General features: G+C 43.0%; 1 protein-coding gene across 1 annotated transcript; it reads right to left on the reverse strand.

Annotated features, from left to right (window-relative positions):
- Positions 1-14: 14 nt before the first annotated feature.
- foxn4 (forkhead box N4) lies at positions 15-10,060 on the reverse strand. The gene is made up of 10 exons (XM_010876747.4): positions 9,182-10,060; positions 8,428-8,528; positions 5,284-5,471; positions 4,707-4,819; positions 4,514-4,624; positions 4,059-4,186; positions 3,764-3,860; positions 3,217-3,424; positions 1,203-1,586; positions 15-1,052 (listed from the first exon to the last, which is right to left on the reverse strand). The coding sequence occupies exons 2-10, from the start codon at positions 8,505-8,507 to the stop codon at positions 793-795; spliced, it is 1,569 nt and encodes a 522-aa protein (XP_010875049.1). The 5' UTR covers positions 8,508-8,528; positions 9,182-10,060; the 3' UTR covers positions 15-792.
- Between the last annotated feature and the right edge of the window lie 5,111 nt (positions 10,061-15,171).

Raw genomic sequence — 15,171 nt, forward strand, 5'->3', positions numbered from 1 at the left:
TTTATTCACCCGTTGTGACTTTATTAATGTATAATTTTACAGTACATTGAGCCTGATATTATTTAGTAAAACAATAATGTGAATTCAAAACAGATGGATTTTAACATTTAAATACCAAATGGTTGTAAATGGCCAACAAACATATTTGACAATTTTGATATTGGAATTTGAGATTGTATGGGTAAATACTGTTAAAGAAACAATAGCTTTTCCATGGAGATAACAGGGATTTAAAACATTGAAATATTTACAGGTATCCATGTTTGATAAATTCCTCCCATTCGCAGGCTGCCATTTATAAATATAAATAAAACACAGTAACAGTGACACTGTCTAGTACAATACAGACAACAGATAAAGAACTAACAGGACCATGATAAGGCCAAAAACACAGACATGTCAATGGGACAATTGTTAGCCGGAGGTACATCTGTCCTGCCAAGTTGTATTGTACCCCCCAAGAACGTCAGTTTATTTTGGTCAAATTCCTCAATTAAACTGTTCCCACTTTGGAAAAACAATGATTTTGTCCGAATTCCAAAGGTCTTCTTTCTGTTAGCAGGGGCTTGGATTCAGCAACACCGGTCGTTCTGTTACTGGGCAAAGAAAACTTATGAGGATTCAGGCCTTTCGGTCTATGGAGATGTGGTGGCTGTTTGATGCCCGAGAGGGCTATCGACAATTTGATCCACTGTGCAAAAATGTAGTTTGTTGTATTTTGATTCTGTTGGTTATGCCTCAGTGCAGCCCTGCCTGTGCTTCCCCTTCCACTCGGTCGTACTGAGCTGTTCATTAAAGCAGGGCGGTGATGGGCTTGCTGTTGCCTGGCGTCCCCATATATTGAGAGGAAAGGCCGTCCAGGGCGGCGTAGGAAGTGTACAGGCCAGTCACCTGCAGGTCTGAGAAGGGCATACCACCCCCGCTGGACGCGGGAGGGAGGCTGCCGGTCATGGTACCCAGGTCACAGTCCGACAGACGCAGAGGAGAGTTACTGAAGGTGCCCAACGCCTCCAGGTTAAAGCTGTCATCTTTCATCTCCTCCCACAGGTTACCTGTGGACATGAGGAACTCACTTCGTCACGTTGGTTGTTATCACTGCTTCTTAGAGCCAAGAAGGGTGGGTAACTGCTGTGCAGAGTAAGGTAACTTTGCTGATTAAAACACTCCGTGTTGTGACTGTGCGCTACACTGCAGAGACTCACCTTGTAGAGCAAAGTCCATGATGCTGGGGTCCAGGGCGTCCACCTCCGCGTTGACGTCACCGTGGAGACTGTAGAAGTCGTGGGGCTGCTTGCCGGAATGCTGGGTGGTGAGGGGGCTGTGGGAGAGGTCCGGAACGGTGTGGAGGGGGGGTGTCTGGGCAGGGGCGGGGGACACCGGGGCCAGCCTGGCCTGGGCATGGAGCTGTTGGTGCTGGTGCATGGGCAGGCACTGCAGCGACAGGGTGACAACAGGGTGGGCCTGCATCTGGCCCGGGACGGGCAGGGACAGGCCGGATGGACAGCTGGTCAGACGGGTCATCCCAGGGTCCAGGGGCTTCCGTCTGCAGCTTTCTGGCCGGTCCGTGATCAGTTTGTCCAACTCATCTGGCCAAAAGAATAGGGAGTTGGGCGGATGAGTGACTAATAAAAGGTCGAGGACTGACCCCAAAGTAAACAACACTGCACATTCTCTGTAATGCTGCGTAACGCTACCCAGAGATTCATCATGTCTGTGTCAACTGGGATATTCCCATGACCACCCATACAAGTCCCTTTAGATCCAAGTATCGCTTCACTGACATACATTGCACCATTTCTTCTAGAAATGTTTTGAAATCCAACATATTTTGGTATGCACATATGTATTTCTTTGGTGTGCAGTAAAAAAAACTCCAAAGAATTATCTGAATAATTTGCTAAAACGTCAGTATTTTAGGATTTAGTCCAAAATAATTAGATGTCATTAGATGATTTTTCTTTAATTTAGAATGGAACTGTGGTGAGCATCTGCCTGCAATATGAAAATCACGCATTCAACTAGTTTGAATAGACTTAAAAAATCATGGAAAAGCTCAAGGCTACAAGTTCTCCAAAGACCTTTATGTTCCTCTTCCACTGTAAAAAGTTCAAGGCCTGTGCCGCTCTAAACAACTTCCCTAGATGTGGCAGTAAGAGAAAGCATGATGGAAGATCACAGTGGATTGTATGAAAGGTGAAAAAAGTACCTCAAACAACAACCACACATATTCAAGCTGACCTTTGGACACAAGGTATTACAGTTTTAAAAACCACCATCCGTTGCCAACTTAATGAAAGGGCAATGTATGATAGGAGACCCTTTGCTAAGAAAAAGACAAGCAAGCTTGACTAAAATTTTCCAAAATACTCCTGAAATTCTCACAGTCCTTCTGGTACTGTCTCCTGTTGACAGACCAAATTATAACTCACGATAAAGCACACCATCTCTGTTTTCTGGAAACAAAATAAAGCCTTCCAAGTAAACATCTTCCCGATAGTTAACGATGTCAAACACAGTGTCAGAAAGCTTGGTTTCCATTAAAGGTCAAGGGTCTTCTAGCTGGACAATGACTGTAAAACAATCTTCAAAAAGCATGTAGGTATGTTTCAAGACAAAACGCTGAGCTGCAATGGCAGCTTACTAAAAACCTGTGAAGAGATCTGAAAACTGCATTTGTGAGGCTCTTAAAATCTGAAGAACTAGATCAGTTTCCACCAAAAGAGGACACACTGCCAGTACAATGTTGCAGGAAGCACTTGTTAGTTATTTTGGCCAAAGGCTGTGCTATCAAATACTGAGCCTAGGGTGTACATTTTATCAAAGCAATTTCAGTTTTTCTGATTTAAATGGATATATTAGGTTTTGTATCATAAACAAATGTTCTGTAATACTAACAGTGACATACAAAATATTATCGAACAAATACTTTGGTCAAACCAATTTTTTGCCAATATAACAGAAAACTGTACTGTATCCACGACACCTACCAAATTTACATAAAACTGATCTTCATTGATGTTCGTTCATGTTCTTTGTTAATAAATAGTGTTAAGTAGAGCACATAAACAATTTGCTTTTAACTGTTTTGCAAAGAACAGTGAAAATGTCAAGTTCAGGTTGTCCCTCCCTGTTTGACTGTGGTTTTTGTTGTTGCTTGTTTTCGTGCCTAATGAACTGGAGCGTGTGGATTGGTGAGCCTCTGCCCTGGGGTCTTACCAGGGTTGGCCATGCTTCGTCGGATGGCTGGGAGGTCCTTGCGTTTCCACTTCTGCATCTCCTCCTCCATCTTGTCAATCTTGGCTGGGTTCAGGGCCCAAAGACAGCCCTTGCGCGAGGACCCGCTCATCTTGTTCTCCACCTTCTCAAAGCACTTATTTAGAGACAGGTTGTGTCGTACTGAGTTCTTCCATCCATCTGGTGCTGTCTACAGGGAGAGATGACATTTAGACAACACACTTAACAGAGGTAGGCAACATGTTTATGACAGAGGTAGGCAACATGTTTTTGTCTGAACCATTTGGGTCATCTCTGAACTGATTACCCATTGGCCTGGGAAAGCCCCTAGTTGGACTTGCAAAACTCCAGGAACGGGGATGACTACTTCTGCCATATAGAATACTGTGACAGATTTATGGATCCAGAAAGTAGCCTAGAACCAAGTTCTGGACTCAAAAGCATGTTCAGTGGTGATTGAACATGCTTTGAGTCCAGGGTGAGTCTTAATCTCGGGCTGGGTAATCCTTTAGACCTCATTGAGTTTTACCTTAAAGTAGGGGAAATGCTCCTTCATAAAGCTGTAGATCTCACTGACTGGGAGGCTGCCCGTCTTGCTATTCTTCAGGGCCATAGCAATCAAACAGCTGAAGATGGGTCAAACAAGCCAAATTACCATTTAGTGTCAAAAGTAAATCCATTCTACATAACGTTGATAATCAGTGTTACGTTCATGACTGAAACACAGAGACCACATGAGCGTGTCTTTTTCTTTAACACACACAATAATGAACGTTACCCGGGCATGGCAATACTACTGTGAAGACCTCTGGTGGAACCCTCACCTGTAGGAGTAGATGGGCTTAGGGAAAGACTTAGGCTGCAGGTCCTGGCTTTGTGGAGCCAGACGGGGCTGTGTGAACAGGCTTTGGTTGTTGAAGGAGACATTGCTGTAAAGCCCAGCAGGAGAACACTGAGAGAGAGAAAGAGACACCCAAGAAAACATTTCAGAATGTTATTTTCAACTAAAAATGCCTTGTTGTTTGACTGAATGACATAAAAAATCTAACTCTTGATCAGCCTTTGGCTCACAGTTCACCCAAATATTAGGTAATAAAACAGAATATTTCTAACACATTTAGAAATTATAATGCAAATAAAGGCTGCCATGTTATAATTTAGGTATACAATGTGTGGTCTTCTAAATGTACAATAAACACATCACTTTAACAACTCTGCAAAACTGTAATGCATCTATACTTCACCAACTGGATCCACAGCCCAGGAAAGACATAATTACCTGCTGGCTTGCCTGGGTCAGAGTGAACACTTGTTGGGCTGTAGGTTGGTAGACAGAGGCAGGACACTGGTACCCAGGGGAGGGCTGCCCATTCATGGAGAATGGAGACATCTGTGCAAGAGACCCAGGTTAATAACCCACACCAAGATTATAAGTATTGATTAATGAAAAGGTTGGTCGGGATGCCACTTACACTTCCGCTGTGGGTAGTGATGACATTAATTCCCAGGGGGCTGTGCTGCATGTTGCTCTGTAGGTGAATCATGGCTCCCTGTCCCCCTGCCATGGTCATGTTGTTCAGCTGAGCTGTGAGGAAAGCAGTACAACATCCAGGTCAGCATTCTTCAAATGCTAGAAATCTTCCCTTCCTTATTTCCCTTTGTCATTCCAGATGAATACGGCTCAGGTCTAATATCCACAGAGATCCCACTGAATTACAGACTCAATCTCCAGAATGGGGTGAAATTGCAGCCATTTCCAAAAGAGTCCAAATTTAAAATATGTAAGCAGACAACAAAACAACATTTATGCTTTCTTAGACAGAACTGTCCGGATAGATAGCTGACTTGCAGTGGGAATAAACACAGACGTTTTACACAGTAGCATATCACAACCCTGACCATGGTTTACCAACTCCCTGGCCAAAACGGATGACCTCTTAACGCTTGTTTGGCCAAAACTTTGTCCAACCTGTCTTCCTCCACACCAGAGCCCAGCAGCAGCAGCGCCGCTGAGCTACCCAATCACGGCTGGCGTTGCTGGCGCCTCACCTGTCTGCTGCTCTAGCAGGCTGCAACCCTGCCCCTGGGACGGAGCGCTGAAGTCTCCTCCGGCGCCGCCGCGACCATCAGCCATCTGCTGCAGCCGGGGCACGTCCACAGAGGTGAGCCACGACAGAGACTGCAGGTCCCCGGGGAGATCCTCCTCTCGTAGCTGGGAGGGGTCTGTGGTTAGGAGTCTGCAGGGGTGAGACACAAGCAACACAGCCGCTCAGACACAGACTACCCTTCAGCTGTATGTTATATCCAGGCCTGGGTTTAAATAGCATTGGAAGTTATTGGCTGGGAAATCAAAGAAATCCAAACCCGAAAGTGTCCATTTATTTAACAAAAGCATCATTTGAGCCCTGGTCTGGTTGCATCTGAAGCAAACGTACACCTAAAGTAACAAGCCAGTACTGGAGCAGGGGAAGTGAAAGTTCACCATAATCCAAGAGCGTAGTCTCATCTGGGAATTACCGTTTTAGATTATTGAGTGCTATTTGATTAGTGATATTAACATCCCAGTGAAGTGAGAAACCTTTCGGCGTGTTCATATATATTTCTACACTGAGTTTGCAGTGGTGCTCGGGAAATGTATAAATGATTATGTCCTCGTGTGTTTGAAAAGACTGAATTGTCATCTTGTAATTCAGTCACTCAGTCCCATGATCAACTTCTACAATTCCGCTCTAAATAATAAAAAGAAAAATTATGTCTAGGTTTGCTACTGAACCACAGCTGAAATTGGATTTAGTCTTGTCTAAAATGAATTCCTATACCAGCATAAAATATTGTTTAAGACTAACTAAGCAATTTCTGCTTAATCGGTGCATGGAATGCCAGTCAGCTTTTGCTCATTATTTCTTTTAATACAGCTGGGTTCTGCAGGGAGAAAAAGGAAGACTCCTCTTGAATCCTCTTCAGTCGTCTTCGTGCACACTTACTGTAGAAGAGTTGAGTAATTGGGGTCGCTATGACAACACTCACTATGCAGTTACTTTGTGGGTCTGGACACTGCAGGACCCCCCCCCCCCCCACCACCACCCCACCACCAACTGCAAACAAAATCACCCCTATGTCAGGTGACCACCATCTCCCTTTTACCATTGGCTGAATCATAAATAAACAGTGCATGAGATCATTTGAAAACATGGGAGAGCGACACATGTTACTCCGCAACAGTTGGCCTTGTCTATTGAAAAATGATCACCTATTGTGTCCCAAACGACAAATCTGCCCAGTGGCACGTGGCCCTATTGTTCCTCACTAGACCCTTCCTTAATTGTCTCTGCCGTTTTTTTTTTTTTTTACCAGCTCCTGCATTAATCTGTTGGAATGACAGCCCTCACAGAAGAGGGACAAATAGGATGCCATCTGCTTCCCTGTCCCTTTCCAGCCTCTCCCCTCACTCCTGGCCTTCCCTCCCCCGATCCGGGCAGTAGACAGCGCCCTGGGGGACAGGGGGGAGGGGGGGTAGGAGGGTGGAGTTGCTGGAGGTCAGGCTAAACTGCTCCCTTAGTCTGTCACCTGAATGAATGACAGGATTTTCCCAAGAGCTTTGCCTTGGCACAAGGGTTTAGACACCTTGACTGCTGTTACTGGTGAAGACTGGGGAATAACCGTCCCTTCTGAAGCAGAGTGACAGACGATCCTGTACAGTGGAAACTACACCGATTTCGACTTTCAGCTTTCAAATGAGCTTCCTCTTCCCCCACAAACACGTATGACACGTGCCACACAAAAGCCTGCACATCTACATCCACTCACAACCAGGCACATGCACATACCCTGACAGGGTCTGTCTCTCTAAATCTTAAAAAAAGATCTAAATATAGGACTCACCAGCTGGAACCCTGAGTTGAGGCTAAATCCAAATGGTCAAACACATTTTAGAGAGCACTAGTTCCAAGTGAAGCAGAATGCAAATGTGAACTAATTTGGTCTGAAACTAAATACAAATGTTAAAATCAATGCAAACCAAATGTCAATTGCCACATAGCTTAGATGTGGTCAGATCCCTCAGACAGTTTTCTGAGATGTATTTTGTTTCCTTTACTGTGGTGTTTGATGGTCAATATGTGAGGACAGTATTGCCATTCTTCATCAAACTTTAGAAACAGGACAATCCAGCTCTTACAGTAGTATCCCTTGCTATTTTGCTTTCTTTATTTAAGTTGAATCCACTTGTCTAATATTGTCATTGAGATTCATCAAATTACAATCTGGTAGGGGATTATTTCTATTATAACGAAACATAGAACAATACAATATGCAGACATGAATTTCAACAAGGGCAGCTTTTTGCAATGTAAGGTGTTTTGTACCCATCTTCCAATTGAATGAGAAATTGACTTCAGCCAAGGTGCAAAAATTATGTAAATGTAAATTGAATGGAAGCAATCCAGGTCTACACGACTCTTATTGCATATGTCAAGCTCTGAACTATGCAAGGAGGTCACATGCTTCACGGTTAATGGCGTTTCTGAAAACCTAGTATCTCCAGGCCCAGGCTTATCACCATAAATGTGTCTACAGCAATGGGAAGCCTCCCCCTTACACCCCCCACATAACCCACAATAAAGGGCATGTTCAGTGAAGACCAGGCATGTGACTTCCCCTCGTCTAGCACCAGTCCCACAAGTTTTCCCAGAGGTTCATCCCTACACAGCACCCCACCCTTTTCCACCTCCTCCTAATTGGGAGCCACTTCTCCCCGCTAGTGACCTGGAGAGCCCCGTCTCCCCCTCGGACCGCGCCAGCCATGGGGCTCAGTGTCTCCGTGTGTCGACAGCGGGAGTGTAAACAGAGCTGATGGTTTCTGACAGATCCATTCAGACTGAAAATCATTTATTCTTAGGGTGGGTTTTTTTTTTCATTCCCCCTTTGCCCCCTCCCCCCCCCCCTTTTGTAGCAGTGTCGTTAGAGAGGGATGATTTCTCCACACCTTCACTAAAAGACCTGTCCATTTATGTTTGGATTAAACTTATGTGGATATTTTAGAACCGTACATTAATTATCATCATCACATAACACTTTGAAGTGTAGTGAACTTAAAAAAAGTTTGAATTTCTGCTAGTGGTTAGGATTTTGTCAGATCAAAGTAACTGAAAAGATATCCTGAGAAGTTATGCAACATTATGTATCCAGTCTTACCTGTAATCTTGTGGAGAGGGATGATGGCCAGAATTTTCAAGAATTCCTGACATTCTGGATGTAATTCCACTTTCTATCATTTCCTGGTTTATTTGATAATGCTGCAATGAAAAAGTGGCACTGAAGACATGAAGACACCTAGGCTTCAATACTTTCACATAATTTAGACCTAGGTCTATTTCTCTTTTTAAGAGAGACATGACAATCTGAATTCATACTTATTGCAGGTTATTAATTAATTATTCAGACATTTTGATATAATAAATATGAATATAATATTAGCACATCAAACAGCTTATGTATAAATCTAATAATGTAATAGCTAATTATATAAATTGCTATAATAACATTTACAATTTGATGACGACCAGTTAATAACAATGCTGGTATAGGTTTTTAACAATCATGTCAGCTGTTTAGACAAAATCAACTATTACTAATTCCTGCTTTAATGTTAGTGTTAAATAAATAAAACGAAACAGGTGTATTCTTAGTTCGCATTACCCTTTAAATATAAAATTGAAGTTTGACAGTATTTTGCTTTTACCGGTTAGAATTGCAATTTATAACGCTATTTATTAACTTGACTGAAAGAAAATAGTCCAATAGGTATTCAGTCCCAATTCGACGTTTCCCACTATTATATCAATGAAACTTGCAAACAAATGGTGTTCTAATTTCATAATACCATTTCAATCAACGTCTCACCTATTTCCAAATAATCATAGTTGTAATACAAAAAAGGACAATTTACCTGTTTAGGATAATCTGCTGAAAAAGTGAGCTGGTAATGAGTCCGTGTAGCCTACTGTATTTTCACAGTGCTGCACTTGTTTCCCTAAAACCGTTTTTAAATTTCCCTCTCTGGAGCTGTCCAGCAGACTGTCATGCGCAGTAGCCTCAGTGGAGACTCATTTTGCTCACGGGGATGGATCCCAAGGGTTTGACAGGCGCTGCCTATGTAACAGTTTTGATCGTCCAATTGAAGACAGGACAGCATCCGTACGTACAAAAACTATATGCAGCTTATGTCCTTAATAATTATTCTGATTGTACAGTCTCTTTATAATATATCGCCTATGGCCAATGCCAAATTAGAGACTTGTTGGATTTAAAAAAAAGTCTCCACTATATAGCTGCAGCCAAGTTTGTATCCAACATTGTTGACAATTGTCATTCTAAGGCATTTGCCAACAGCCTAGGCCTACAGTGACTTTTTCTTGGTTAGTCAAAAATAAATCGTTTTGATCTTAGCGCAGGTGCGCTTTAAATGCATCAGTAGGCTATGAACACCATAGTTGCCTACTATTCTATGCACGCACAAGTTTGCCCAATTGTAATGGAAAAGCGCTGAATAGTGGAAAAACAAATACCAGATTTTACAAAAATGACAAGTACAAAAAAAACAAAGCACAATTGCTCATGAAAAATATATAGCCTGTTTGTAGCATGAGCAAGTTCCCCCTTCGATTCGTTTTTGTCCGGTCCTTCTCCGTAAGTTCCAGTTTTTAGGTATTCCAACAACTGAGACCCGACTCTGATGGTGTCTATCGTTACTTGTGAGTCCCTGAATGAATGTGAATTAAAAGGCGAGTGCTTGCAGACAATTTGTTTCCCCGCGGCTGCACCCGCGTATTTGCTCCGCACAACAGCGGGAAAAATAGCCTGGGAGGCGCGCAGGGGAGTGCAGGAGCCAAGGAAACAACAGGGCGGTAAAGTTGACACTTGTCAGAAGAGATTTGCGCTGCTGAGCTTGTGAGGTCAACCTATGATATGAGACACACTGACACAGTAGTTTTCCTTAGCCTAGGCGGCAATATAAAATGTGAGCATGTTAACTACGTGCTAAAGGAAAACAGTTAAGGGAATGCGGAAAAAAGTTTACATTGTCTAAGCCAATGTCACATTTACTTTTGTCGGTTTACCCAGTTTAAAAATCTGCCCACCAATTTCACATGAACAAATTTGAAAGAACTCAACTATAGGCAAGTTCACCACCGTAAATTCATACAAATTCCTCTAAATCTGTGGGGATAAAGCCAATGACAGGAGTGTCAACCCCATGGGACACCGCAGATGGTAAATCGCCCTGTCACAATGAACACAATCAATGATTACATGCATGATCGTAACGGACAAAATAAGACCTTCCCAAAAAGTCCCTAGCCTTTAGGTCCTAGAGCTCGTGGGGTTCACAGGGCTCCAGTACAGCAGTTCATTTGCCCAGGGACCCTAACCCCTTTCACGTATGCATGTAAAATCAAAATCTAACCATCATATTGTTTTCACATAGTTAATGTTAGGCCAGTTTTTCCAGACCAGTATGAAATATGACTTTTAATTACTTAAATGGTTTCTCTGTGTTGGAAGGCTGTGGTACCCCAACAATAGAAAATTTGACCAATAACTGGCCAGGTTATGCTTCTCTGGACCCCTTGTTGGCCAGCTCATCTCAGTTTGAGGTGGGGTTTTGAAAAGTTTCCTCTGTTCATGATCTGGCCACAAATAAAAGTATACGATTATTCAATAAAATGTGTATTGGGTTGAATGATTTATTAATTACTATTGGCTGTTTTATAGTATCAAATTAAAGGGATACTTCAATATTTTGGGAATCAGGCCCATGAGGTTCAGTATTTACTTAAGATTTATATACATTATTTGTGTCTTTTGGCATTTTGAAGGAAGTTTCTATCTAGCATTTGTACAAATGCTTACTAGGGTTCATGCAATGGCTGTTTGTCTTTGGGAACAGCTGGCATGCTCACTGCTCCTGTGTAGATTTGAAGTATTTCGGGTGCTTATTTTCAAATAATGTGTATTAAATCAATGTGTGTTTGTGTCATTTATTATTCGTGAGCCTCCTTGGCACTTGGCCCTCCTCTCTTTACTTACCTCCATCATATCCTCACATCATCTCTCTTATCATAGCTATGAGGATAACAATCAATTACTTTTCTGACCTCCAGGTGATGTCACACATTTCTGCCCGCCTGGCAGACATCTTGGTTTGGATGTCGTCCCACAACCTCAAGCTCATCCTCAACAAGACAGAGTTGCTCTTCTTCTCCAGAGTGCAAAAAAAGCCTTTTGTTGTCCCCAATAAGTGTTACTCCTGCAGGTTCATGCTTTACAACATTTGGAGTACAGCCATACCTAACGCAGGAAGTGGTGCAGGGGGGACCTGATCCTAGATCAGCACTTGTCTAAGATGCTTTAATAATATGGACCCTGATCACTAGCCTAGCTGATGTGACTCAAATGACTGCCCAGTGAAGAGCAGTCAGAATGGGACTTCCAGAACTGGTTCCATGTCTTTACTCAGAAATAATAGGGAAACAATGGGATGCCCCGTCTGAATGGTCAGCAACCACTGTTTGATGTCTCTGTTTTTGTCTTCCACCCAAGTGTTTACCAAAAACAGCAGTCAGTCCATAAGAGGGAGAGGGCGGTCAGTTCACCCGTCTAATTGACACTCCAGATAGAGAGCCAGTAACGGAGTGTCCCCCGACTGACATGTCACCCGGGGTGACCCCATGGCCAAAGAGAGGAAGCTAGCTGTCAGCCGTACTTAGCAAAGGTGCGCCAGGAGAGTCCAGCTTGCAGCCAAAGCTATTGTGTTCTTTATTAGGCTAGGGTTGGCCTGATGGGCTATCCTCAGACTTTGGTTAATTTGGTCCGAAGACCTTTTGTGACAGTTACTGCCAATTTCTGCCTTATAAGAAGGGAGTGATAATCACTTTTTCTTTTATTTCTAGGCGATTAATGGAATTTCCAGAAAGAACCACGATTCCAATTACACATTGTCGTTTACACATGTGGTAATGAGCCCGTATGGAGATGTTTTCAGAGTGTCTAAAAATACTGGGTACTTCAGTTGGCCGACATCAGTGTCTTCTCCTTTCATTTTAAAGGAGAGACAGTTGACAGGAGCATTACACCCAATAAAAAGAGAGCACAGATGGGACTAACAGTATTTCAGGACTGGCAATGAAGTTGTAGTGGGTTAGGTGTTCTAAAGCGCTGTTAAGTTTTCACTTTCCATCAGTCTGCTTTTGAGATGTACCAACACAGCCTTTTAGCTACTATCATCCAGCTATGATGAGGAAGATAAAAAGGTTACATTTCATGGGCAACTCTCTCGGATAGACTATTTGACGTCTGTAGTACCCAAAAAATCCTCCCTCTGAAAGGCAGACTATGGCATTGCTTAGGACGACTACAGAACAGATCAAAAATCTACAGGTTACATTTTCTCTGTCACAGTGCTATTGTACTGGGAGATCACACAACCTTCCTCTCTCAGGTTTGAAGAGGTCAATGAGGTTGACATTTGTGGCACCCAGTTCCAGACCAACCTATTCACAGGCTTAAATGGTAAGACGGAGAAAAACAGTTCATAAAAAGACTGCTTTAGACATGGCCTTAACTCCAAAAGAGCTCCCAAATGTCCTTTGAAAAAGACAAAGCAGTCACCGCGTATTCCAGAGGGATGTATGGCCCTGGACATATCAATGTCAAGTTGCCTTTATGTATTTAGCCTTATTTATGAATGCTCAAAGAATTGGGTTGTATGTTTATAGTGCACTTTATTGCTTTTGAGCAGGATTCCAAGTTGGCCATGCTCGGAATACCTTTTGTTCTCCGATTCTTTATGCCTTTCTGTTTGTCTGCACCATGGATCTTTCTGTAGAGTAATAGATACTGCCACAGCTGGGCTAATGTAATATTGTTAATATAGAACAGACAGTAATCCAGCTCAGATAGGTTGAAAAAGATACAGGTGGTTCTTGTGTCATTTATCTTGGGCCGGCCCTTTGTATAAGCTGAATAGGTGAATGCCTGGGGCCTCCTAGGCCACTATAAGGGTTTTGGACCTACATCAAATATTTGTATTTTTTATTTTTTAAGAAACTGGGAAATAAGTGGAAAAACGGGCCCCTGAATGGTGTAGCGGTAAAATCACTGCCTAGCAGTTAGCTGCGTCATTGTGATAGCAGGGTATAAATCCTTCTCTCGGATTAGCCTGGTGTCCCACAGAGGGCAGTCCAATTGGCCAGCCCCATCTGTGTTTGGGGGGTCAGTACTTTAATATAGTTGCGATGTAGCTTCTCCTTGTGGCGGCTTGGGGCTTCTATGAGCTCAGTGAAGGTAGAAGACCTGAGAATGCGTTCGCTCCGGCTTTTGCAGTATTAACTTCCTGGTTTAGCAGGTAGCTTGATAAGAACCACTGAACACACTGTATTTCAACATTGAATGTACGGAGTTGCTGCAATGAGGTAGGGCCTTATTTTCACAAAATTTCACAAAATTGGAGAGAAAAACTGGGTGAAAAAAAGGAAATATGCAGAAAAAAACAGCGTTCCTCCAAACTACAGCAAAACATACAAAATATATATAAAAGAAAGATTTTTTTTTTAAATGTTCATTAACTGTAGCTAAAGATTCTCTGTCCCCCCAGTACGTTGTTACATTTAAATACATTGTTTACCTGCATTGTGGGGAGGCTCCCCAACAACATCTTGCCCAGGGCCCCAAAAAGGCCAGACAAAAACACAACATTTTGTGAAAGTAAAGAACTGTCTTTCGATGTATACAAGGAACAAGTAACACTGCTGACCCTGTATTCCACAGCTGGGATCTGAACTAAAGATGGAGGCCTGGTCGTTCGTTCCGCTGCTCTGGAAAAATTACTATGATGGACTATGAGAGAAAGAATACAAGAGAAAAAGGGATGGAAGGACAGAGGAAAAGGGGGATTGAGATAGAGAGTTTGAAGAGAGAGTGTGGATAGAGAGAGACCTGGCAGTAATGGTCGTATGATGTGAATGTTATCATCCCGCCTTCATTCTCAGCATGGAATCTCTAATGGGAAAATCAACCTCTCTGACTCCTGTGTAATTGGATTTAACTGGGTCTCGTGCTGAATCAGAGCCCAGTGGGTAGTGCAAAGCTTGTTAAGATTGGACAAGCATTGCTGGGCTGCCGGGTTTGGGAGCGCGAGGAGGGGGGCTCGGGCAGAAGTAGCCCCTCTGACAACTTCTCGGAGTGGAGGGTGGATAATTGAAATGGGCAACATCTGAACATCCATTATGTCTAACTTTACTCCAATGGTGGGAAGCAGCTCAAACTGCCACAAGTTGAGGGAAATGGGATATTTTTTTTCATTTAGGTCATCGGAGCAGTGGAACCCGACACCTGTGCTTCCCGTTGTGTGTGTGTGTGTGTGTGTGTCTGTGGGTGTACATGGGTGTGTTTGCCACTACAGGCTACATGTTACTGTGGTTACTGTGATTTCCCTGTGATGAAAAAATGGGGGGACACCATTGAATGGCTCGACAGTCTCAGGTTGATTTTAATTAATTTTAATGTCTCCTATATCTGTTTACAAGGCAAAGATATATGATGGGAGAAAATGAATTAAGCATGAAAATTCAGTACGGTTGTAGGTTATCATGTAATGGGAGTGAACTCTGTGGGCGATACTCTTCCCTCTTTCAAGGTGGTTGTGGTTGGTTTGTGTCACTCTGGTTGATGTTTGGTGGGTGGAGTGACTTCCTGCCGGACGGGCCCTGTCCGGGGTAACCCTTGGATAGGGCCACAGTGTCACTGGACCCCTGTCTCAACCCCCAGGTTTTACGCTGCTATATTATTGTTCCTAGACAGTGGGGTCAGTTCTTCTCCTTTGTAAATTGAATGAATGCATTCTCTACATTTAAATTTTTTAACTTAAGACATGAGCCC

Source organism: Esox lucius, chromosome 13 (genome assembly GCF_011004845.1).
Source record: "Esox lucius isolate fEsoLuc1 chromosome 13, fEsoLuc1.pri, whole genome shotgun sequence".
Lineage (NCBI taxonomy): Eukaryota > Metazoa > Chordata > Actinopteri > Esociformes > Esocidae > Esox > Esox lucius.